Here is a 24771-nt window from a genome sequence, read left to right as displayed (position 1 = left end):
CTGGTCCGGAAGCTTTCTGCTGTGAGTAAGCAGAGCCCACATCCTGTTCCCACATTGGAACAATTCCTGCTGTGCGGCAGAGGCGGCTGTAGGCAAGCATTGCCGAGCACAGACTAACTCATCTCCCAGCAATGGGAATCCCTACAGATCATCTTAATAAGCCAACTTTCAGCTGTTTCTAGCCGGATACCCAGCAAGCTTATTGTACAAAGTCACATAAAAGGAATTTCCTAAGCCGTACATACGGTATTACAAATTTATTCCATCTTTACTTAAACAGCTGCTTTCATACTCATCTGTAAACACTCTCTTTAAACCACTTCTGAATGGAGAAAATGGCAAAAGTGACTTTGTGCAAACACTAGGAATGTCGTTACCCAAAGTTCCTGTGAATCAGTCACCCACAGCACCTGGCCTGCTTTGCAGAACCTGCCCCGCAAAGGTAAGCCAGACGATTAAGGGGACGCTCCTTTGGTGCCTTCCTAGGAATGAGCGAGTTCTACTGCCGTTAAATAGGCAAGCGTACTCTAAGTGGAGACAGATGAACCAAACATAATACAGAAACCAAACAGGGAGGACTAGGCGCCTTTTCTCCTGCTTTGGTAGGGCAGAGATGGGCTGAATGAGAGGTTTGTCCCAGTAACACAAGACTTCCAGCCACGTGACTTCTCTTTTCTCTGTGCCAGGTGCCCATTCTGCATCTACTCCACTAACCGCCCTGCAGCAATGGAGTGCCACCTGAAGACTCACTACAAGATGGAGTACAAATGTCGGATCTGCCAGACAGTGAAAGCAAATCAGCTGGAGCTGGAGATGCACATCCGAGAACACCGCCTTGGCAACCATTACAAGTGCGACCAGTGTGGCTACCTGTCCAAGACCGCCAACAAGCTGATTGAACACGTGCGTGTCCACACTGGCGAGCGCCCTTTTCACTGTGACCAGTGCAGCTACAGCTGCAAACGCAAAGACAATCTCAACTTGCACAAGAAACTGAAGCATGCTCCACGCCAGACTTTCAGCTGCGACGAGTGCCTGTTCAAGACTACCCACCCTTTTGTTTTCAGCCGCCACGTGAAGAAGCACCAGAATGGGGACTGCTCTGAAGAGGAGAAGAAAGGCCAGTATTCAACCTCTAAGGAAGCCAGTCCACTCCTACCGGTGAACAGCTCTAGAAACCTCTTGTCGCCCCTCTCAGTTATGTCTGCCTCCCAGGCTCTGCAGACAGTGGCTATGTCAGCTGCGCAGAGCAGCGGGGCAGAACCAAACTTGGCAGTGAAAGCCTTGGCCATCAACGGCACCTCCCTGTGCTTTGATAAATACTGGAACTCGGAGTTTGCCCACCTTATTCCTCTAACAATGTTTTTCCCCAAAAACCACTACAGTCTCACATTCCATCCACCCAGACCTCAGACTGCACCGGGAGGTGCCTCTTCACCTAAACACTCCTTCCTTGCCTACCTTGGACTAACAGAAAGGGCAGAAACTGTCTGAGGGCAGTTACATTCTGTACCAAAAATACCCCAACAAACCCAGCAGGTATACATTGCTGCAAACCGTAAACCGAAGAGGTAATGAACATTTGTACTATATCAGTAGTAAGGTTTAGAAAATGGCTCTGTGTATACTTATTGCATTGACATGAAAGCTGCTTTATTAAATCTTCAAGAGGTGACCTACTGCATACTTCTACCTTCAGCATGTTCCCAGTACTCTTATCTAAGAAACTATTTTGTCTTGTTAAGCTGAAAAAGAGTGTCCTTACTGGCAATCAGCGCTTGTAAGATTTCATATTGATGCTTTTTTTTTGTTTTTTGTTTTTTTTGTGTGTGTGCGTATGGGTGTGTGAAAGAGAGTCCGTAAGCGTGCCATGACACTGCTTTTGCACATCCCTTTTATTGGTTTACTTACCTGTTATTTTTCTCCCTTGAACACGCTCGTTCCCTCCCTTCCTCTGTATCCCCCCAAACTGTAGAGTTGGGGCGGGAGTAACTTTTGGTCTGGGGTTGACCGGTGTCATTATTTCAGCGCTGCAAGCGGCATCGTTTAGTTGTTTGCTGCCTTGTATTGAGTTGTCAAGGTTTGAGGATTTGGGGTAGAGCTGATGAGGAAGAAGTGGCTTTAGGCACTGCAGGATGAGAGTATAACAGTGAAAATGCGTGTGTGCGTGTGTACTCGTGCACGTGCAGCGTACGCACTCACACAGCAGGCTCACTTCTCAGCTTACGCAGGTGTAACAGACACCTGAGTCTGGGCCATAACATACATCTTTTGTTTTAAAAGGACATATAAATATTATATATAGATACATATATGCTGTATTATGCAGTGGTTACCTTTTAGTTTGCAGGAACAACTTGTATAACTAGAAATCTATGGTGGAAAAAAATCCAACAAAGGGGATTTTACAAAGGGTATGGATAAATTCTGGGTATAAATACTCAGACTAAAAAAAAAAAAAAAAGGCAGATTTGCACAGTGCTTTAGTCTTGCACTAGTTTGTTTCTCAGTTGCAAAAAAACAAAAACAAAAAAATTCTGCGGGATGAAAGTAGTAAGACTGTATATTTGAAAAGGTACCAATAACTTTGAAATACAAAGCTATAAAAAAGATACTGTTTGAAAGATACAGTTCTCTTTTATATCCTCACTATTTCAATTGTACTTGCAGATTCTAAGGTCCTATCATACCCTCCACATTGTTAGTAATACTTTATTCCTTTCTGTTAATGGCTGATAGAGCATACACTGCTAGGAAACTAACTTTGTGCTTATTTAATGCTCTTACTTTGTGGTCATTAAAATGACGTGTTGTATGTGGCACTTTACTGCAGGAAGAAGCAAATGCAGAGCGGTTGTATAACCTTTCTTAATCTCAAAATGCCAACAGTGATCTGAAAGAAGAGTAACTGTCTACTAATTGGTATGTTCCTTAAACAACTTAAAGATGCGGATAAAAAATCCTCTGCATGTAAATTGGGAATATAAAATACGAAACATTTCAAAATTTCACAGGACTTACAGGAATACTTTCTTAGTGGGTTTTTGTTTTCCACGGTGTCTCTTGGAATTAGATCTTGCCGTCCTTCGCCATCAGGTATTGGACACGTCTGACCTCCTTGCTTTTTTCAGTCCTTCTCTTTCTCTCGACCAAGCCATTGTAAGCGATGCGCTGAGTCACATCTGATGTGCTACTTACTTCCCACTCTCATGCTGTTCCAAAGCAATTTCTTCTGCAGGGTGCTGTGGGAAGGAGGGATCTCAGCAGACCAGTTTGGACAGCACTAAGGCAATATCCCAGTTCAGGTAGGCATTTCTGGTCCACGAAGGCTCTGAGCCACACACACATAGGTAGAAACATAATCTTCTTCATTTTTCAAATGAAGCTTACATAGGGTATTTTTTTTTTTTTTAAATGCAGAACTTGCATCATGTTATTTATTTATGTGGAAGATTCCTACATTTGTTTTGCACTGAGATGGCCAAACACGCTCCACAGGCATGACCAAAGTCTTCCTGTTCAGGGAGGACATCCTCATTTGTGCACTCCTGTTTAACATCCTCAAAGCTATTTACAAAGGGGAAACATCCAAAATAGGAGGAGGTTATTATTTGGAATAATTAATTAAAGGGCAGAGAAGTCTCACCATTTTGTTTACATTCCAGCAGAAAATTTTGGTTCTACTGAGCATATGGCAGTTCTGCCTGTCTGTGCAGTAGAGAAAAGCCATCTGTTCCAAAGTAAACATAAAAACGTTAGTAACAACGCAACTCAGGGCCCTCTTTGCCATCCAAACTCCTGGTAACCCCCCTGGGAGTACAGACAAAATAGAAAGCGGTGTGTTAGTAAATACAGCAAGCATAAAAAACTGAGTGTCTCAACAGTGTGAAATATGCAGTCTGCACCCAGAAACTATACCAGTTCTCTCAAATACACTCAATGCATTATATCTCTGACCCCACCATAGTAAAGCAAACACTTCCAAAGCGAAAAGCTTTTTTTTTTTCAAACCAACAGGGAAAGTACAGCTGTCTAGGAGGAGGTACAAATATTACTAGGATGCTTTCTGTAAGCCAAACTGCAATATAATTAGGGCTGGAAGTTCCAAGAATGCGCTGTCAGCGCACAAATGCCACGTGTTCAACAACGCTCCATCATACCAGTACCTGACAAAGTAATGTCTAATGTACCTGGAAATTTTGTGTAGCACTTTGGAAAGGATAAATTCATTCTTTCTGGTACGTCATAGAAGTTTTCTCTGTAAGGAAAAGTGTGTTAGGAGGTTTTTATTTTTTTAAGGAAAAAAAATACAGTATTTATCAGAGCTCATCGTATTAACATAATTGGTTTGAAGTTCAAGACTAAAGAAAGGAATGTTCTCCAGAGATATCCCCTACCTAGTAAAGACCAACAGTTCTGAAAAATTCCCCCCACCATAAAGCTAATTTCATAATAGTTTATCCCTATGCATTCTTTAATGAAGGCTAGTGTGTTTTTCCATTCAGTACTTCAGTTAAAGTTCTCAGCACTTTTTTCTTTCTTCTGTTTTTTTTTTTTATTTGGTGTATTATGTTCAAATATCATTCTGTCAAGGTCTGTGTACATTATTAAAAGTTTGTATTGTATAAAGCTTTTTGCATTATAAGGCTGTACAGGGTCATTTTGACAGTAACTGGTATATTCCTTTGCATCTTACGTTGCATTGCCAATTTCTAGTGTATCCAGTTTGGAAGTACAATATACTCTAATTAAAAAGGTTGGCTATATTCCTCGTTTCTTTTTGCTTTTTCTTCCTCTAATTTCACCTAGAACAGATTTTAGGCTTGATGTGGGGGAGGGAAAGGATATCCCTACAAGACAAGATGCACGGAAAAGAGGGAAGATATTATCAACAGTGCAGATGAAAAAGGAAAGCTCTGGTCAAGCGAAGGTCCCACTGAACATGCAGAGATACCTGACATCTTAAAAGAATGCATTTGTAAATGCTGAGAGGGGGGAAAAGAAATCTACGTTTGCATCAGATAAAAAGTATCCTCAGATAAATTAACGTTAGCAATAAACATAGTTGGATCGCCCTTTGCCCTCAGTTGGGGCTGTGTGAAGGTCCAGTCAACTGAAAAGTTCTTGTTTTTCTACTGGGTTGGAGTACTATACTTTTCTGGCTTCCTATCAGTACCTCGTAGAATACGCAGTGCAGGTAGCAGCTCATGTGTTTAACCCACTCTTCCTCCTTTTGCTGTTATATGATGAAAAGGCTTCTCTAGCTTCGACGTGAGGATAAGTCACATTCAAGAAGAGATGATGGTCTTTTTCTTGTTGGCCCTGTAAAAGGAAATGTAAAAGTGATACTCTGTCTTGCTCCAGGTTGGTTTGGGGTGTTTTCTGGTTTGATTTTGAACGATTTCTCAGAGATTAATCGACCAAGCCCTGATTACATCTCGATGGTTTTAAAACAGTAATTGCAAATTCTGTTGTAAATGATTGACTATTCAGCGATAAGAAAACGGTTTAAATGTTGGTTCAAACGTTCAGTCCAAACATGCAAAGAACATGTAGAGAGTGAGTCAAAGAGAATCCTGGCTGGCAGAGAAGCGGGGACATGGCTGCCTCAGGAAGTGAGCGGGTCCCTATGTCCCTACACGTTCTAGCACGCACTGCTGCAGATTTGGATGTTTTCTCATCCAAAGAGAACAATTTCTCTAAGAATGGACAGAGCAGAGGATTGAATCGTCCTGCCTATAGACTGAGCCGGCTGGCAATTAAGTCCTTTAGAAGAAGCCCCAGCCATTGAATCTTACTCTAAACTTTTCTAAAAACAGTCAGGCCAAACCTCAACCCAACTATCAACTGTCCCCTAAAAAGCACAGCCCCCAGCCCAACATATTTCTGACAGAGGAACTCTATCTGTACCCACACAGGGGCAATATCATATACATACATCGCAAAGCCGCTGTCCTTTAAAGGAGGTGACTCTCATGTGATTGTAGACCTGCACAATTTTCATCGTTTAAATCAGGTTTCCCTGAACTTTTTCTGGTACGTAAACCAATATACATAGAATAAACCAATATACATAGTGTGTACATAGAAAACAGCTCTGGATCCACTTCAGATGGCAATGACTGTCCTGCTTTCAATATGCTGTTCTGTATATTTTGCATATACCGCCCATATAAAATTAAATCATAGAATCACAGAATGGCCAGGGTTGGAAGGGACCTCAAGGATCACGAATGTCCAACCCCCTGCCACATGCAGGGACACCAACCTCCATACCTAACTCTACACCAGGCTGCCCAGGGCCCCACTCAACCTGGCCTTGAACACCTCCAGGGACGGGGCATCCACAACCTCTCAAGCCAAATAATAAAAGTAGAGGAATTAGTTCTTATAATCCTGCACTTGTCACAGTCACCACGAGTCCAGCAGAGCAGGGCTCAAGACAGAGGCTTTGAAAAATCTCAGTAAGGATATTCTTTAACACGACTGTAGAGACTGATTTTTTTGTGAGAGATGGCGTCATTAATGCAGAGCTATGTTTTAAAATATACGTTGTGTTCAAATATATCACTTGTGTTCATAACAAACAGACATGTGCATTATATCATCCGCCATCATATCTGCTGCTAATTGGTTTCCTTGTTGACAAGTCTCAGCAGAAAGGTTAAGTACTGGCTGTAAAAGCAACGCGGCCTCCTGCCCGAGAGGTCAGAGCACAGGCAGACTGTGCGAGAGCCTGCACTACGCCTCTTCTCTGCTATATATTTTCTGAGAGCTAATAAAACACTGGTGCAATCACTCTGAAACGGAGGTCTGCCAACCGCCTCATTGTCTGTGGAATGGCAGTAAGTGGTGTGTCATCATCTCATCGCAGAGGCACTCGAGTACCTTGCAAGGGTAAGGTGTGCGGTCTTTTGCACTGAAGTTGTAGAAACTACCACAGACACATCTAAAAATCACACAAGCGGCAGCTAATCTTGGGCAGAAAGAGGCTGATGTCTGAGTGCCCCGCAGGAGCCCCTGGAAAAGGAACGGGGGTAGATTGAAATCGTAGCCCCTTGAAGGAAAAATGGGCATTTTCTAGGCAACTCAACTTGAGTAATCTAGTCCAGGAGTCATTGTTAAAAATCTTGTCTTTGTTCGCCAGCTGGGCCTAAAACATCTGATGGGAGGTAACGGGGAACAGTCTGCTGCCCATTTCAGCAGAAGCGCACATCAGCAAGAGTACAGCGCTTCGGGCATCGAGTCAGACCAGACCGCTTAGAAGCCACACGTGCTTTGGCCAAACCAGGCTGAATTAACAAGCTACGTCTGAAACAGAGACCAGAATTTTATTTGGCCTGTGGGCTTGTTGTATAGCTCTTGGGAAAATAATGCCACGTATACCAGGCAGCCAGACAGTTGCTAGATGCCAGACAGGACAACAGAAATGCAACCGTTGTGCTTCCACATGTGAACAACAGCTGTTGCTGAACAACTCAACGGTAGATACTCACTGTATGACTTTCTTAAGTACAGCTTAAAAAAGAGAAGGGAAAAAAAAAAGTAAAGATGATCTAGAGCAGGCACAAAGCAGTAGCAAAGTGTCACCAAATGGAAATGGTTCATGAAGTTCAAATTAATAATCACCACCACCAAGAACAGTAAAATGCAGCTGTGGATGGAAGAACATGGAAGAGCACAAAGCGATAATCTGGGAATTCTTTGCAGCCTTGTGTAAGCAAGTGAAGGCTCTGCTGCCTATTTCTCTTCTTTACGAATATACAGGGGAGCTTTTCATGCTACTTTTTTAATTAAAAAAAATCCCTTATTGATCCATTTCACTCTCCCTTAGCAGTAATTAAAATAAAACACAGGGTGTGACTCTGGGAAAAAAAAAAAAAGTTTTCCAATTTAGGATACAGTTGCTGAAAAAGACTATTTGATTTCCTATAGCACACACGGTTGTTTGCACGCATTTCTACTCTATGTTACTCTTCAAGCTTCTAATTGCTATCACGTACCTGCTTTTTCAGCAGTTCTCACACAGCATTTCATTGGAAACTGCAATTTTCTCTTCTGGGAAAACTTTCTGCAAAAAGTTTCTGCAAAACTTCTCTTCTGGGAAGGTGGCTGTTTAAATAAAGAATAGGAAAATGCTATCACTGAACCGCTTCTCGCCAATGTGCAGAACAGCCTAATGTGACCAAAACCAAAAACAAGGCTCACTCTCTGGCTGGTCAAAAATCAATCAATCAATAAATAAAATGCTATCTTGATTCTTCCCTCGTCTGTTATTTAAGACTGTAATTTTCATTCACACGTTAGATTGTGGACTATACTTCTTAACAGGTTTAACAGGATGCCAGCTGGGAGGGACAAAGATAGAACTAGTGTGCTTGTGCATATTGGAGTAGGACTTTAGAACCTATTTATGCATAATTGCATGAATGAGTATGAGTGAGTTTTCCCTGGCTTGCTCTCACTACCTCCTTAAGCAGCCACAAAGTGCCACACATAACCACGCCAGCCACCTCTAGCCCCAGTTCAGAAAAGGCAAGCTGCTAAACCTGTGACAGCTGCGTTACCAATGCAGTGTCCAGCACCGACTCACTTGCTACAAAGCCAGACCCCAAGGGCAGGCGCCAGCTTTAGGCACCCTCACCCCAGTGCGCCTCTCACACTGTAGCACCAAGCACAGAGCTCGTCTGGTCACCGACAGCAACCTCAACCTCTGCTCGAGGACAAAGCACACAGTTGCTTGGCTCCCCTGTAGGAATGACTAACTCTTCTAAAACTGCGTGTGGAGACTAATACGGACTTTTTTGCTAGATCCAGCAAAATAAATTATGATAAATGTTACATGCTTTGCATTTCTTGTATTGTCAGGATTAACATTTTCCTGACCTCTAGACTTTCTGGTACATAGCATACAATTGCATTCCATTACAGTTAACGCAGCCATCGTTTTAGCAATAAAATTATGCTAACTTTTTTCCGTAAAACTGAAGGAAAAAATTCTAAATGGCGTGGGAATAGAAGCAGAAATAAATAAGGGCAGGAGCGCGCACTCCATCAGTGTGATTCAGAAATAATACACATAGCCTGATGTGTGTCACTCATGCCTGTGACACTTACAAAATATACCAGAATATCTTTATTTGCATATGCTACCTGCGGTGTCTGTTTGCACTCTGAATATTTACTAAGCAAGTATTAAAGCTTCATGGTTTTGTATCTAGACACCTATTTTTAATGCGACCGCACACCTAGAACTTTATGAAAAGACCTGAATGTAACGTTAATGCGATTTAAAAATAAGCACTGAATCTTTTAAGCTGACATTTCAATTAAACATATAGAAGATTCAATTATATGGTGATACCATGCCAAGACTGTATTTTTACCAGTCAAGCTTCATTCGGAGTGACTGATTGTGCTAAGATCGAGACAGAGTCAGGAAGGACAGTCCTCCAGCTATTCAAAGCTGGAAAATACAATTAAGGGTACGTTTAATCACTTCTCAAAATTCAGACACACTGAGTTTCCCTTTGACTAGCCTTTGAAAGCTAATAGTTTCCTAATAAAATCTAATCCACACCCAATTTTAACCAGAAAACAATTCTCTGTACACTAACAAAAGGCTACTAGACGCTTCCACATGTGTGTACCTACTGTTTAAAGCACCTTCATGCAGCAGTTGCAGCAGTTCTGCTTTAGTCAGTACGGCCAGTACCAGGTCTTGCACAGAAGATCTCAGCGCTTGCTGCTGAGCTCTGGCTGCTGCACGCTCAAGGTATATTATAGCAGCCTACTGCAGACACTCAAGCTAGACAGTCCCATTCCATTTACTTTCACCACAGACACGAGGTCATTTCTCACCTGCAATAGTCACTGCATTCTCCATTGGACCTTAGCTCTCACATGACAAGTTCACTCTGCTCACAACTGGCGTTTATATTTGGCAACAGGATTTACCCTGCTAGATTGATCCATCTGTTCCTCAGTTCCTGCCAGTATCCTGCTCTCAAGGTAAATGCTACTGACTAAAACTTCAGAAGAAAGAAGAAGAAAACAATCCGGAAATTGGGATGACTCGGAAGTTTCTTCCAGTGCAATGCTTTACGTTAGACAAGTTTCGAAAGATACAGGAATTCCTCATGGAGAGAATTTGTGGTTCCTGAAGAGCGCTACCTGCCACGTTCTGACTTCCTTTGAATTCAGTTCCCCAAAACCTTTGTACAGAGTGGTTTTCCCGAGCTTTCCTTAACTTCATTTCCACCAAATTTTTTTATGTTGTCACGTAACAGCCAATGTCCCAATTTGTACACGTGTTATCGACAGCAGTAATCATACTAGACTCATTACTGCTTTCTGTCAGCTAATCAATAATGTCTCAAGACCCAGGCTCTTATTTGGATACTTCAAGATTACTCCACATTTGGGGAAGGAAAAGAAAATGGGTGAGGGCGTTCTTTTCTACAATTCAGAATTCATTTTTCCTTGTGGAGTCATCGTTTTTTTCTAGCTTCCTGGCATACACTAAAGAGGGATTGAGTCACCTAACTTGTCTGTTAATAACCAAATAAAAATAAAGCAGATCACCAAAATACACCACTGGCAGCCACAGAAAGGATGGGACTCTTAAGTCCTCACGGGATACATTCCCTAGCTTCCAAAAGCTTACACAGTTCAAAGCTCATTGTCAGCACTGCCAGATGACCAGGGACTACCTCCTCCAAAGCCACCTGCCAATTCATCACAGGGCAAAAACTCAAAGAAATCCCTCGGCTTTGCAACTCACTCCAGAAACCTCAAAAAGAAAGATTATTTACCTGTAACTCCTCTGAGATCTGCTGTCTGTTCGTGTTGACACGGAATTTACTGTGCAAACATCAGAAGCCAGAGAACTTCCACTTCAGCAGTACTCAAAGAAGCTCACGTGTCTTGCTACTTCTTGCCGCACTGTTGCGGAGGGCAGGCCAACAAACTGCCATGGCGTGACAAGCTCAAACCAATCATCCCACTAAGTACCTCAACTCTTCCTATCAAAGATCCAGTTATGGAAGACTTCTGTAAACACAAAAGGAAAGAACACCTGCAGTGCTCAGTCATGCATATAACACCATTAACAAAGTGACATTTGAAAGCTTGTGTCATCTCACTGAAGTACTGAACACGAAGCCTTTTGACAGCCTTGTTTCCCCTTTCCTCCCAGGCAATAACAAACAGGACAGCCCTGAAGAAAGGGAAGGTCCCTCCTGTCTGTTCAAAGGACTTTGAGAGCTATCCCAGAAGGGCGCAAGAATGCAGCAAAACTTCCCATGCGTGGGCACAAGCCAGAGACAGCCGCTAAGTGCTCTGAAACTGCAAGACAGAAAATCTTACCCATTTCAACTCCAGAAAGCAACGTGGGATACCAGGCAAGACAGCTCAAAAGAGACAGCAGCTTGTTTGCACACCAGACAGGAAATCCCATCTATTTGCTTATAATCACATATCTCACGAGATCGTTCTTGACAATAAGCAGAGTGTCTCTTACTAGCGGACCATCAAGCTTGTGCTAGACCTCATGCAGGCTTCAGGTCACTAAACAGAGGAGCCGAGAAAGGCAATCAAACTCTCCAGGAACAGAGAGGCGGATTCCAATCCACAGAGCTACTGGATACATACCCATAGAAAGAACTGAAACCAGACCCTCCCCACCACATCTCAAGAGACTGTGCCCTGATCCTGCAGGCTACTTCAGAAATGAGAGAAATCAAAAAGAAAGTTAACGCATCGCCTGACTTGGAAACGGAGAATGCATCTACCACAAATCACAGGCTGACTCTGAAAGAAAAGGACTTCTTAGTTTAGAAGGCTTGGAAGCCAACTTCCAGGTACTTCAAGTTCAAAATACAGAGGGTTCTTTTCTCCTCTGATCAACGTCTCAGTTTCAGCTGGGATGGAATTGTTTTCTTCAGAGCGCCTGGTACGATGCTATGTTTTGGTTCTAGAAGAAAAGCAATGTTGATAATACAACAATGTTTACAGCTGTTGCCAAGCAGTGTTGTACAGAGCCAAAGCTGTTCCAGCATCTCAGTGAAGAGCTGGTGTGAGGGCCCAATGAGGTGGGACAGAACCGAATCAGGATAGCTGACTTAAACTGGCCAAAGAGATATTCCATACCATATAACTTAATGCAGAAGGAGAGTTTTGAAGGGGTGGGAGTTCATCTGGCCCTTCCGCACTGCTTGGGGAGCTAGGTAGGTATTGGTCGCTGGATGGTAAGCAATTGCTTGAGTACCACTTGTTTTATGTAGTCTTGACTATATCTACCTACCTACAAGCACGCAGCGGGGGCCTCTGGAAACCTTAAAGGCCGGGGACGTTGGGAGGGGTGATTCTCTATATGTTTCTATCGCTCCATTTGTGTCAGACGCGAAGTGACCCCTTTGAATTAGGCACAAATGTTTAACTTAACTGACGAATCCCACAGCGAGGTGAGGAGGATAAGCACGTTACAAACTCCAGCTTAAAGTGTAACGTAAGCCCTGAATTCACATTTAGAGTCCACGTGTCTACCTGTCAGGGCCGTAACGAGGCCCGGCTGCGACTCCCAGGTGCCGGGGCCGCGGCCGCCCGGGCGCAGCTGCGGCTCGTCGGGAGCCCAGGGCACGGCCCCCCCCCGACGCCTTTTAAGCTCCGCCGGAGGCTGCGGGGAGCTACCGGGCGATTTCTGAGGTTCCTCTGCCTGTCGGTGTGGGCTTCGTTCATTCCGGAGCGCTGGCGCTACGGGGGTTAAAAAGCAGCGCGGAGATCTGCGTTGTCAATGCGACGGTGGGGTTCTGTTTAACGTTCTCTGTTTGTTGTCTTGTTTCAGGCTGCTGTGAGTCCTTCGGCGGTCAAGATCAGCCCGAACCGGTGAGCGCTTCTGACAGCGATGGCACAGCGGAGGCGGAGAGCCCGGGAGTCGTCACGGGTTCCCGGTGTGCGGCAGGACTCTGCCGGGCCGTCGCCTCGCTCTTTTCGGGGCCGGCGTAGGAGCTGCCGCCGGGCTCCCTTCGGAGCCGTTATGTCGTCGCTGCCCGGCTCTCGTCGTTTTTCCAGAACGGGCTGCCGCTCGGTTTCTCGAATCATTGCAATCCTAGCCCAGCCCCGGGATGCTCTCAGTCCCCACGATGTTCTTCGGGGCACCGCTTTAGTTTTTCCTGCTGTCCTCGGTGGGAGCGAGCGGGATTCCTTCCAGCCCCATTCCTGCAGCCTCGGTGCTGCCGGGAGCAGGAAGCAACGCGAAGGGCTGCCGAAAGATTTTGTTTTTTTGCAGGCTGAGCGAGGGCTGCGGCGGATTTTCTCGTCAGTCCGAACAGGTGAGTTTAGGAGTCCTTAAGTAAGTTCTCTCTTTCGGGGGTTTGTGTAGGGTCGCTTTCACGTAGCTCTTTAGAAGGGCTGGCACGGGGCTGCCGCTCGACTGCCCGAGACCGAGCCCGGCCCCGGGGCGGCCTCAGCCTCCGAGTAGGGTTTTGCGGGTGCTTCAGTCCCTCTCGCTTCCAGTAGCAGGTGCTGACAGGGTGGGACAGTGTATTCCTCCCCCCTCCCCGCCCTTTACGTCTAAAACCAGGAGCGTCACGTTGCTCCCGTTGTGCAGACACGGCAGGGCAACTTGCACGACAGGCATGCTGTCGTGGATGGCTGCGTTCTTATTAGGAAACTGTGTTCTTACTAGGGAAGTCAGACCAGCGAGGTGATGGTTGAGCTTTTCCAGTGAGAGAACAGGGATGTATTGATCCCTGCCTACTGAGGAATGAAGAACTAGCAGAGCAGTTGCCCGTGAGGCTGAAACAGCAGGTAAATGTGTGTTACAGGGGGGCGCTGGTTACAGACCAGCGTGAGGATGTTGATGACAATTTCTGCACACAGCTTAAAGTAGCCTCACAGCTGTAGGCTTTTTTTTTTTTTTTCTCACAGTAAACTGGAGCCACTGTGCCAGCTGTCAGGAGAGCAAGGATAGCAGGTTATCATTCCAGGGGCTTCCTGCAATGTATTGAAGGTAAAAAGTTCTGACACAGGTGACGGAGGAGCCAATGGGTGAGGAGCGCCTCTGGAGCTTGCTCTCCCTATTGCGGAAGCGAAGCGTAGGGGTGGCCTCGAGCACGACTGAATTCTGGTTGTTGTGTGGAGGATGAAGAGTGGGACTTGCAGGAAGACAACTTCGTCCTCCTAGAGCATCAGAAGGGGTCCTGTGAGCAGTTGAGGACACTGGAGCGTTGCTACATCTGCATTTCAAAGAGTAGAAGCTGAGCAGAAATGGCAGGAGATCTGTGAGGGTGAATGAGGAGCTTACCAATAAGCTCAAGGGGAGAAGGTAAAGATGCGATGAGGAAGGCTATGGCTCACTAACAGTATCACCATTGGGTGGGGGATCAGGGCTAACAGAAAGTGTGTGTTTCTCAACAGCAGTAAGGAGACTAGGGAACAGCGGGCCTCTGCTATACAAAGGAGGGGCCCTGGTGATGGAGCATGTGAGAAAGAGGAGGTACCAAATGTTTGTTTTTAATTAATTTCTTTTTTCCAGCGGTCGCTGCTGAGATGGCTCCTTGCTGATACCCGAGGAAAGCCTTTGAGGAATGGTGACTTCCTGTTGATTGCAGAGGAGCTGGTCCAAGGTGAGATAAGTGAAATGGTCTGCAGATCCCTGGCCCTAATGGGATATGCCTGAGAGCACTGTGGTAGAAGCGATAGCCATGTGGTTGTCTATCGCTTTCCCTATGGTCTTTCTTGTAGGAAAGATGTGTGAGAACTTGAAGATAGCTGGTGTTGCTGCAGCCTTCAGAAGGGGTGAGGATGGCCTCCGCAAAGGTAGGCCAGTTGGCCTCGACTCCATCCCCCAGAAGACGATGCAGCAACTTCTAGATAGCATTATGGAGCAGCAGGAAGAGAAGGAACTTGTAAGGAGTACTTCGGGTGGATTTGCTGAGGGGAGATCAGGACAGACAAACAAGGTAGCCTTGTGTGTTGTTGGTACTGTTTTGTTTTTTCTGAGAGAAGGCTGGAGGATGTCGCCGGGGGAATATGGCTACTGCTACAAATAACTGAAGTGCAGGAGTCTAGCCGATGGAGATGGGCTCATCTGTGGAGCAATGGGAGCAGCTTTGAAGGACTTGCACTGCAGAAGCTCTATACAAAGGGAAGGAAGAATGACTTCACCGTGTGAGCGACGGAATAGGCTGCAGAGTCTGCTCCTCTGGGGCAGTTCCGGTTGCTTTCCTGGGCGATGGGCGGCTTCAGCAAGGGAGTGGGGTGGTTGTGATGCCTGCGGCTCTGTAATGGTGTTTATTTTGCAGGGCGAGGGCTGCAATAGGTGCTGGTCGGAGGATGTTGACGGAGGTCTTCCTACAGGTGTGGAGTGAGGTGAGTTTTGTCTTCTTGCCCTGCCCCCGGGATGGAGCTCACGGCTGGGATTGGGCGCTGGTATGTTTTTGTTTCAGGCCTGAAAGAGTGGCAGATCTTGTGGTTCTTCAACAGGAGGAAGGGAGTTGGAGGAGCGAGAGGTGAGAGACGTGCCCCAAACAGCGGTGGCGGGGCTGCGGCAGCCCTTTTCTGCCGGAGTTGGTTGCCTTGGTGCTGCTTTGTGTTACAGGGGTGGTGTGTTGTCTCTTCAGGTGAAGCGGAGCACTCCAGAGTTGGGTTCTTCTTTCAGCGCCGGTGCCTCAAGAGCAAGGTTGCGATACTGGCATACGTGGAAGTGGCAGAGCTTACAGGTAGGCCTGCGTTTTGTATTTCATAGGGTCCTGATGACTTGTAATGTTTTCATTGGAGTTGGCTTGTTAGTGAGTTGGCTTTTGAAAGAGGGTTCTGGATTTGAGGTGATGGGGGTAATGTTTAGTTGTTGGTGGTAGGAACTGCGATTTGGCGTTGGTTTGTTAGTCAGTTGGGTTGTTTTTTCTTGGTGCTGGAAAGCGTAAGTTGGAATTGGCTTGTATGTGAGGTTTCTTTTTAGTTTCCTTTGGTGCTAGAAACTGAAAAAGGGAATTGGCTTGTGTTATGTTTTTGTCTTTGGTCCTAGAAGCTGTAATTAGGAGTTGGCTTGTTATGATGGTTTTTTTTCTTCTTGGTGATAGGAATTGAAATGTGGTGTTGGCTTGTTAGTCAGTTTGGTTGTTTTTTCTTTGGAAACTGAGATTTGGTGTTCACTTACTAGTGAGTTCGGTTGATTTTTTTTTTTTTTTTTTGTTGGTGCTGGAAACTGTTGGAATTGGCTTGTTAGGTTTTTTTCTCTGGTGGTATAAACTGATTTGGTGTTGTTTTTTCTTGGTGCTAGAAACTGAAAGTTGGAATTGGCTTTTTTCTTTTGGTGGTATGAATTGAACTTAAGCTTGTTAGTCAGTTTGGTTGTTTTTTCTCTGGTGCTAGAAACTGAATGTTGGAATTAGCTTGTTAGGTTTTTTCTTTGGTAGAAACTGAGATTTGGTGTTGGCTTGTTAGTCAGTTCGGTTATTTTTCTTTTTTTTCTTGGTGCTGGAAACTGAATGTTGGAATTGGCTTGTTAAGTTTTTTTCCTATGGTGGTAGAAACTGATTAGGAGTTGGCTTGGTTTTTTTTTTTTTTGGTGGTAGGAATTTAACTTAGGTGTTGGCTTGTAAGTCAGTTTGGTTGTTTTGTCTTGATGCTAGAGACTGTAAGTTGGAATTGGCTTGTTTTAGGTTTTTCTTTGGAAATTGAGATTTGGTGTTGGCTTGTAGTTTTTTTTTCTGGTGGTAGGAATTGATCTTTGGCTTGTTGGTCAGTTTGTTTTTTCTTTGGTGCTAGAAACAGATTTTGGTTTTTTCTTGGTGGTAGGCATTGAAAGTTGGAGTGTGTGGTGTTTTGCTGGAGGGGGAAGGAAGAAAAAAAAAAAACTTGGTGCTATTTTTAGTTTTTTGGGTGCTAGACACTGGATTTTGCACTATCTTTGAAAAGATATTTTTTTTTGGGAGGGGGGTGGGTTGGTTGAACTCGGAATTTTGCCCTGGCCCTCCCCTGGAGGGAGGGGGGCGCCGGGGCCCTCCCCTGGAGGGAGGGGGGCGCCGGGGAGTCTTGCTTACCTAGAAGGAAAGTTGCTGCTCTGCTCTCAATGACTTCTTTTCAAGTGTAGCTGGTGGAAAAGGTCAGTCTAATGGAAAAATAAAACAATGGAAGTGCCCGTAAAGCTTTGTTGTGAGAGGTCTGTGAGACCAAATCCCTTTATAGTTCTGGAGAGTTTTTTGTTTGTATGTCTCTTGTAGTTAAGTTTTAATCCTTATCTAAGATGATGCCTTGTGTGAAAAGTCCTCGGTTGTATCAGGGGACAGGTAATGTAAAGGCTTAAAAAAGATGGTCTGTTTAAGTAGTGAAGAATTGGGCCTCTGTTTTAAGAGAAATGTCTTTACCTGTTCTTCTACAGGTTTGCATCAAGAAGAACATCTATGCGTAGCTCTGTTCTTCCTATTTCCGTGTGTTTCCCCCAAACACTGGTAACAACTAAGGTTGCTTCCAAGTGCTGGGAAGCAGGTGAAGATGCATCTGTTTTCTTAAAAGATTTCTCAATATTATTATTATTATTATTATTTTTGGAAACACTGCTTTTACCAAAGGCAAGAATGCTCTGTTAGGAATCTACATTACTAACATGGACTACAATGGAATGGCTGAATGCAGTTACCTTAAGTTTTTCTGGAGGCCTATTTGTCTTCAAATTAACAACGCTAAAACTTCTGACTTTATCCAGGGGAAAAAAAGAGGATGTGCTGGTTATTTGTGTACTTAAGACTCATTCCCTAGCTACGACCCTAGCTTAGTTATCTCAGGGGGTGAGAAAGGGGAGAAAAATTACTCCTCTTGCAATCATCAAATCAGCTTTCTATGTTCTCTAAAAAAAACAACCAAACTAACAAAACCAGGAAGACATAAATCCACATCGAACACTTTAACAAGTTATCTACTTTAAAAACTATAATGTATAAAACTTGCATTACTCACTGAACTGAATTGTGTGGTGTGCTTCCTGGGTGTGCTGCGTTGCAGTTGAATTTCAGAATAATGTTCCTTCTTGAATTTGGTAGAGCTTCCTGAAGTTGAAGGCGAGAGACCTGTTGGGAGAGCAGAGCGATGACAACTCTTTCAAAAAACTTAATCTTTTTAAGTAAAGTACACTGATAATTCTCTGCTTTCTAGCTAGATAATGGAAACTAGAGCTTCTCAAATAAACCCTTTACCTTAGCTTTTATGAAGTTAGTTTCCCTGCACTCTCACCCCTAACTGTAATACGAACAACTCAAAGCTGTCCTCCTTGGCATTTGCCTTGCCAGTAAAATGAAGTGAACTGCATTTGGTTTCTGCCTTTGTGTGAGATGTTTGTGTGTAGTGGGTTGCATCTCAATAGAAGAGTTGGCTATTATGCATTTGCTTTGCTGTAAATTGTTTTGCAGAATAAGATATTAACAAATTCAGGTTAGAAACTGCAGCTAGTTTACTGAGCTGTAATGCTGCCCTAACCTAATTGCGACTCTATTTAAGTGACTAGGTGATTTTCTTCATGAGGAGAAGGTGGCTGCAGGTCATTAGCATGTCATTTCCTGAGCACAAGGAGAACGCGAAATAGAAAAACCCTCCACAGAAAGTTGTACGACTGAGTTTGGGAGGAAAGTAATCAATAAACTTAAAATTGCAATGAAGTTTGTGTGTATGTGGTATTTGTTTACAGAATCAAAAAGTGGGGGCTTGGAAGAGACCTTAAACTCCTAGCCCAGTGCAAGACCAAGACAGCCTCTGATTCCATCACCACGAGCATTCTTCAAATGCTACCTTAGCTCACAACTGGGGAAAGGACTGCTGCCACCCCTGCCTGGTACAGTGTGTGCAACCCTAGGGGGAAGATGCTCCGTCTCCCACCTGTCTGTCACCTGACACAGCTCTATGCTGTCCCATCAGGGCTCCTTGCTGCCTCCTGTGTAAGGAGCTGTAGCCTGCTGTGAAACCTCCCCTCGGCCTCCTCTGGGCTGAAGTAAGTGTAAGAGCAGGGCAGCTCGTCACAAACCTTTACCCCCTGGCTCTCTCTGTTTTCTATCACAGAAGCAAAAAGGTGGGTGGAAAAGGTCACTAAGATCACCTAGTCTAACCCTCAACTCCTCCCTGCCCCATGCTTAACCTGTGAAACTCAATGCAACAGCAGCCCTTTCATCAGCACCTCAACAAACAGAGACTCCTCCTGCTTCTCAGGCACTCTTGTGGAAAACAATTTCTTCTACTTTTCAACCAGAATCTCCTTTCGTGTAACTGAGGGCAGTTCCCTAGCACTAAGCTGCATGGTAATAGAAGCTGACCTCTTCCTTCACTACAACTTTCTTTGGTGTAGTTGTGGAGAGAGAGCTTTAGCCCCCCTTTGGACACTCTATTAGAATATTTTCTTTTTTAAACTGTGGACACAACTGCAGGCAGCACTCAAATTGAGGGGGCGCCACTGCAGAGCAGATGGGGTACAAGCAGGCCCCATGTGCTGCAGGTATGGTTAGTCCTCTTGGGGGCTGGGGCCTGCCACTGGCTTGCATTTAACGGGTACTGGAACCTATCTCAGACTCCTTCCCCGGGGGTGGCTCACTAGCCTCTAATCCTCCCATCTGTACATATAGCCAGCATGGACACATCCCTTGTGTAGAAGCTGATAGAACTTCATGCTATTGGGACTGTACAGCATACTACTGCATGGAGATCTCTGTCCAAAGCCTTTTACCCACAAGGGCTCAAAAGATCCTCCTCATTTAGCGTCATCCACAGACTTACTCGATCCACACTCAAGTCCCCTGTCCTGAAACTGGGAAGAAAGCTGGCTCTGAAAACAAGCCCTGTGCACCTTGTCTAGCCACTGTCCACCAAGCTCTAGCAATCCTGTTTAACACTGCAAGCCTCTTTTTTATGGGGCCAAATAATAGGTCATTGTTATATTGGTTTAAAGAATGGCAATGGAAATGCTGCTTTCTAAGGCAGAGTTTAGTTTTTGAACATGCACACAAGAAAAATAAATTGGTAATAAATTAACAGCTAATGACTGAAGATCTCCTCCTGCTAACCACTGGCTGTTTTTAATCGCTACGATCCAAGTTATTTCAATATTCAAATTTTATGCATAGTGATGCTATTACTACATATTCCACTCTTAATATTCTGGATGACTGAGCAACAAGTACAATTTGCAGTTATAAGGCCTAAAAACACCAAAAAACCCCTTCTGTATTTCTTAGGCGCGCACATTCTGAAGAGAGCTTCCACAATAACTGCCTTTATAATGTATTTTTCCTTATAAATGGAATACTCTCTTTAGTGTCTCTTTATCCAGAGGCCCAGGCTGGCTTTAAATGTATTATTCCGTCACTGAATAAAAGAAATGATTTGCTTATCCTTTATTAAGTGTTTCTTAAAGGTTATGGTAAAACAGAAATCAAAGCTGTAATCTTTAACTCATGTGGGCTTTACGACCGTGAACAGCATTTCACTGTTTCCAAAATCTGACCCTTGATCCTTCCTTGCTTATCTTGAACATCAGTCCCTAATAGCGCAGGACATGAGGAAGCTCTAACTTTCTCCCAGATCTATACTCACGTGTGATAATAACGTGCAGTCATTTCACTAACGCATCGCATTGGGTTACCAAGCAAGAACATGAATTCCTCCCCAAAAATGTACACAATGAATTTCAAACTACAAGCATTTTTAAATACGAAAAAACAACAACCAACCAACCGACCATCCATGAACAACAGTAGGTCTTTTAAACTTCTTTACCTGATTTCACGGTTCGTAGGTTCTTAAGTATCAGACAACAAAAAACCAGTGGTAGAAGCAGGAAAAATAAGGAAAGAGGAGAGCTACAGACATGGTCTTACACATCTTATTGCTTATAGCATAAGCCATTTAAGTTACCTACACAAAGCAGCCTTGGAGAAGCCAGGCAGAACTGCTTCCCAGAGAGAAGTGGAATGATGAGAAGAACTTGAAAAGGAATAATGGCTTGGAAAAAAAAATCGAAAGGTAACCGAAAAGAAAATGTAGCGTCTAGCAGCTGAGGGATGAACCACCATGGAGAACTTTCTGCTCCTCCTTCTCCCAGTCACTCCCAAAAAATATTTGAGCTTTTAGTTTTTTAGCTTCGGTAACCCTATACTGAAATGCTGAGGTTCTCTACGTGGTACAAAACAGCCCTCAGATTGGCTTTTTATTTTCCTCTTCAGACCGCTGGAAGTGTGATTCCACACGAATATCCTGCGTGGTCAGAATTTCTGAGTGTGCTCACACCATCCTCTCAACAGATCGCAGATAACTTTATGAATGAGTAACCGGCCAATTAGGGGAAGTTGGGAGCTAATTTAATTAATTAATTAACAATCAGATAACAAAATTAAAATTAAATTTTCCAAAAAAAAAAAAAAAAAAAGCTGTTTCAGTGGGGCGCTGAAACAAATCTCGGTTCTCTGGCTCAGAAGCGCGTCTCTGTATCAGCCTTACAGTTTTGCTAAAGACAGGGAAACAGAAGAGAGCGTTTTGAACTTGGGCTTCCAAACACTGAATTACTGTATTAGTTATTTTCTCCCTTGAGCTAAAGACAGTCAGACCTAAAAAATCCCTGTCAAGAAAAATCCCTCTCGTCCGCTTTGCTAGTAACTTTGAGGAATTTCAGCCGAGAGGCAAAAGCATTTCACCTTGGGAGAGGAGTTCCCACTGCTTCGGAGTCTCTGTGATCTTAACGAGGCGCTAAGTATGCACAGAACCCCTATAAAGCGCATAGCGTGTTGGAAGCCTCTGTCTCCGCAAAGGGAGGAGGTAACGCCGTACCTAATTGTCAGGACTTAGCAGTGAATGAAATGGGTTTGCGGTAAGGTGCCCCTCGGCCAGCACAAAGCCCCGTCTAGAGTCCTGTGCTCTCAACGTGAGGAATACTGGGAGCTGTGCGAGTGGGTGCGGAAGAAGCCCTAAGGGTGACCTAATGGCTGCAGCACGTCTCCTATGAAGAAAAGTTTATGGAATTGGGTTTGTTTAACTTGGAGAAGAAAAAGCCTCGTGGTGGCCTTCCTAGCGCTCGAAGGAAGCTTTACAACAAGAAGGGGATCAACTTCTTACATGATCTGTGTAACCATATAATGTAATAGAGATCACAACAACAACAGCAGAGCAGCAAAGCCTCTGGCTGCGGCAAATGAAAACGAGCCTAAAAGCAGCGGCTGAAAAATGAAGGGGGAGAAAAAGCTGCTTACCCTCAGAAGACCACAAACTCACCAGACAAAAGGCTCCTGCTTCCCCTGCCGACCTTTAAATGAGGTCTGGGAAGGGGTGGATCCTGGTTCCACCCCTTGCAATCGCTCGGGTACATTGGATGCACCTGAGTTTGCCTGCGTTGGCCCTGACTTCTCGCCAGGTGCTCAATCGCTGCTTCGGGCTGTGACTCGGCATTTCTGCTACAAACTGACAGTGATAGGACGAGGCGGGATGGCTTTAAACCAGCAATTTAAACGCTGCTGTGAGGCAGTGGCTCGGCGTTCTTAAAAAGGTCGTGACAGCTCCGCCTCTGAGGGCCATCGAGGCAGGGTCAAATGGGGCCCTGGGCATCCTGATCCAGTGCTGGCAGCCCTGCCTGTGGCAGAGGTGTTTGCACTAAGTGATCTTTAAGGTCCTTTACGACACCAGCTTTTCTACGATAGAAATGGATCAATGGAGGCAGAACTGATTATTTTCTTTTTTACACATATTCACAGTATACGATTAGATTAGATTAGATTATTAGGTATATGATTAGGTATATGATTAGCCCATTCCAGTGCCTGACCACCCTTTCTGAAAAGTAATACTTCCTAATGTCCAGCCTGAATGTCCAACCATTCCCCCTGGGCCTATCACTAATGACACGAGAGAAGAGGCCGACCCCCAGCTCACTACAACCTCCCTTCAGGAAGTTATAGAGAGCAATAAGGCCTCCCCTGAGCCTCCTCTTCTCCGGGCTGAACGTTCCCAGCTCCTTCAGCCTCTCCTCATATGGCCTGTGTTCCAGACCCCTCACCAGCTTTGTTGCCTTCCTTTGAACCCGTTCCAGGGCCTCAATATCTTTCTTGCAGTGAGGGGCCCAAAACTGGATGCAGTACTCGAGGTGCAGCCTCTCTAGTGCTGAATATAGGGGAACAATCACCTCTCTGCTCCTGCTTGCAACACTGTTTCTGATGCAAGCCAGGATGCCATTGGCCTTCTTGGCCACCTGGGCACACTGTCGGCTGATGTTCAGCCAAGCATCAATCAATACCCCCAGGTCCATTTGCTCTATGCAGTCCTCCAGCCACACACACAAGCATCTGCATGGTGCACCCTTACAGGCATATTCTTCAGCTGGGCAGCAATGTATTTCCACAATTCAGCGGCCCAAACAGGTTAACCCCTCTGCTGCCGGTTGTTTTTTTCCCAGTGCTGCAACCACCCCCATGAGGCATTTGCCACCATCCGTGAATCAGTGTAAAGATAAAGCACTGGCCACCTCTCATGTTCGGCAACATCTAAGGCTGGCTGGACAGCCTTTACATCTGCGAACTGCAAACTGACATGAGTCTCCTTTTCCTTCGGTGGCCTTTGCCACGTAAGGCTCCACACAGAAGCTTTTCATCTGCGATACTTCCCCACAGTACAACATGATTAGTCTGTGAACAGGGTAAATTTCTTTCCATTTTTTAGTAATTCACTGTATGCTTCTTTAGCACACGATAATTCTCCTGATTATGTTCCACATTTCTTGCTTTCAGGCCAGTCCATAATCACCTCTAAGATTCCTAGCTGACTAAGATTCCCGATCCGTGCTCACAATCAGCGCAATCTGGTAACTCCAAGTGGCATCTGTGGCATGATGGGCAGAGGGAACCTTCCCCTTGAACATCCAGTTCAGCACTGGCAGTCGAGGTTGCTAGAAGGAGCTGTGTTTCAGTACCGACTGCTTCGGAAGCGGCCCTAACTCCCTCATACGCAGCTAAGATCTTCTTTTCAGCACTCTTCAGCCCCCTTGTATGCTCAACCCTGGAAACCCTGGGGTCAGCCTCGGGTCTCTCCTGAGGCTCTTTGCCACAGACTCCATGTGGGACTTTTTTCTCCAGCAGCAGTATAGAAAATGTTCTTTACGTCCTGTCCTGTCCATCCTGGCCCCAGGGCCGCAGCATGGGCTATCTCCTGTATAATCTGCTCCAAAGCCTACTGCTGCTCAGGACTCCACGTCAAATTATGCTTCTTCCGTGTCTTACAATGAGGCTGTAGTTTGGAACACGCATTCTCCAAAAGCCCACTGCGGCCAGAAAAGGTGGTGTCTCTTTCTTGCTAGAGGGTGGAGACGTAGCAGCGATTTAGGCGGTCGCATGTCCTGGGATGTGATGATGCCCATCGTGCCATTTTAATCCTAGGAACTGATTTCCCTAGACAGGCCCTTTCACTTCGCATCACTTAATAGCGAAATGAGCTAGCAGAAGAATTTGGATTATTCACTGTGCTTTCCTGAAAACTTCTGCTGTATCCCTCCACACAACAATATCGTCAATAGACTGCAGATGCCTGGGAGCACCTCCCTGTTCCAATGCGGTTTGTATCGACCCACAGCAAATGGTTAGGCTGTGTTTCCACCTCTGGGGCAAACAGTTGCAGTTGTACCGAGCGCCCCTGGAGATGAAAGCAAACTGGCCTGCGTTCTGTGGCCAAAGAAAGGGAAAAGAAGGCGTTAGCAATGCCAGTGTTGGCATACTGCAAGGCTGCTTGTGACTCCAGTTCATACAGGAGTTCTAA

The 24771-nt window shown here is 45.0% G+C and overlaps 1 protein-coding gene and 2 long non-coding RNA genes across 13 annotated transcripts in view; 1 reads left to right on the top strand and 2 right to left on the bottom strand.

The window, feature by feature from the left end:
- ZNF827 (zinc finger protein 827) overlaps window positions 1-5153 on the top strand; it is a 184227-nt gene extending 179074 nt beyond the window's left edge. For all 8 annotated transcript variants that reach the window (XM_048942613.1, XM_048942617.1, XM_048942616.1 and 5 more), the window contains one exon: window positions 687-5153. In XM_048942613.1, the coding sequence (XP_048798570.1) occupies window positions 687-1494 (808 nt within the window). In that variant the 3' untranslated portion in view covers window positions 1495-5153. The remainder of the gene's footprint in view (window positions 1-686) is intronic.
- On the bottom strand, window positions 4191-12722 carry LOC125692313 (uncharacterized). 3 transcript variants are annotated; one of them, XR_007376577.1, is made up of 6 exons: window positions 12305-12722; window positions 11368-11974; window positions 10815-11052; window positions 8004-8112; window positions 5177-5322; window positions 4191-4258 (listed from the first exon to the last, which is right to left on the bottom strand). It is a non-coding gene; the product is annotated as an uncharacterized LOC125692313 (long non-coding RNA). The 3 variants fall into 3 exon arrangements; XR_007376578.1 differs by having other exon boundaries at window positions 11368-11568; XR_007376576.1 differs by lacking the exon at window positions 12305-12722 and having other exon boundaries at window positions 11368-12222.
- A 2799-nt stretch (window positions 12723-15521) lies between these two features.
- Window positions 15522-18635, bottom strand: LOC125692316 (uncharacterized). Of its 2 annotated transcripts, none has more exons than XR_007376585.1 (3): window positions 17370-18635; window positions 17046-17113; window positions 15522-15980 (listed from the first exon to the last, which is right to left on the bottom strand). It is a non-coding gene; the product is annotated as an uncharacterized LOC125692316 (long non-coding RNA). The 2 variants fall into 2 exon arrangements; XR_007376584.1 differs by lacking the exon at window positions 15522-15980 and adding an exon at window positions 16167-16830.
- Window positions 18636-24771: the final 6136 nt, after the last annotated feature.

Source organism: Lagopus muta, chromosome 4 (assembly GCF_023343835.1).
Source record: "Lagopus muta isolate bLagMut1 chromosome 4, bLagMut1 primary, whole genome shotgun sequence".
NCBI classification, from domain to species: domain Eukaryota; kingdom Metazoa; phylum Chordata; class Aves; order Galliformes; family Phasianidae; genus Lagopus; species Lagopus muta.
Note: the sequence above shows the minus strand (reverse complement) of the source record. Positions and strands in the feature narration are given on the sequence as shown.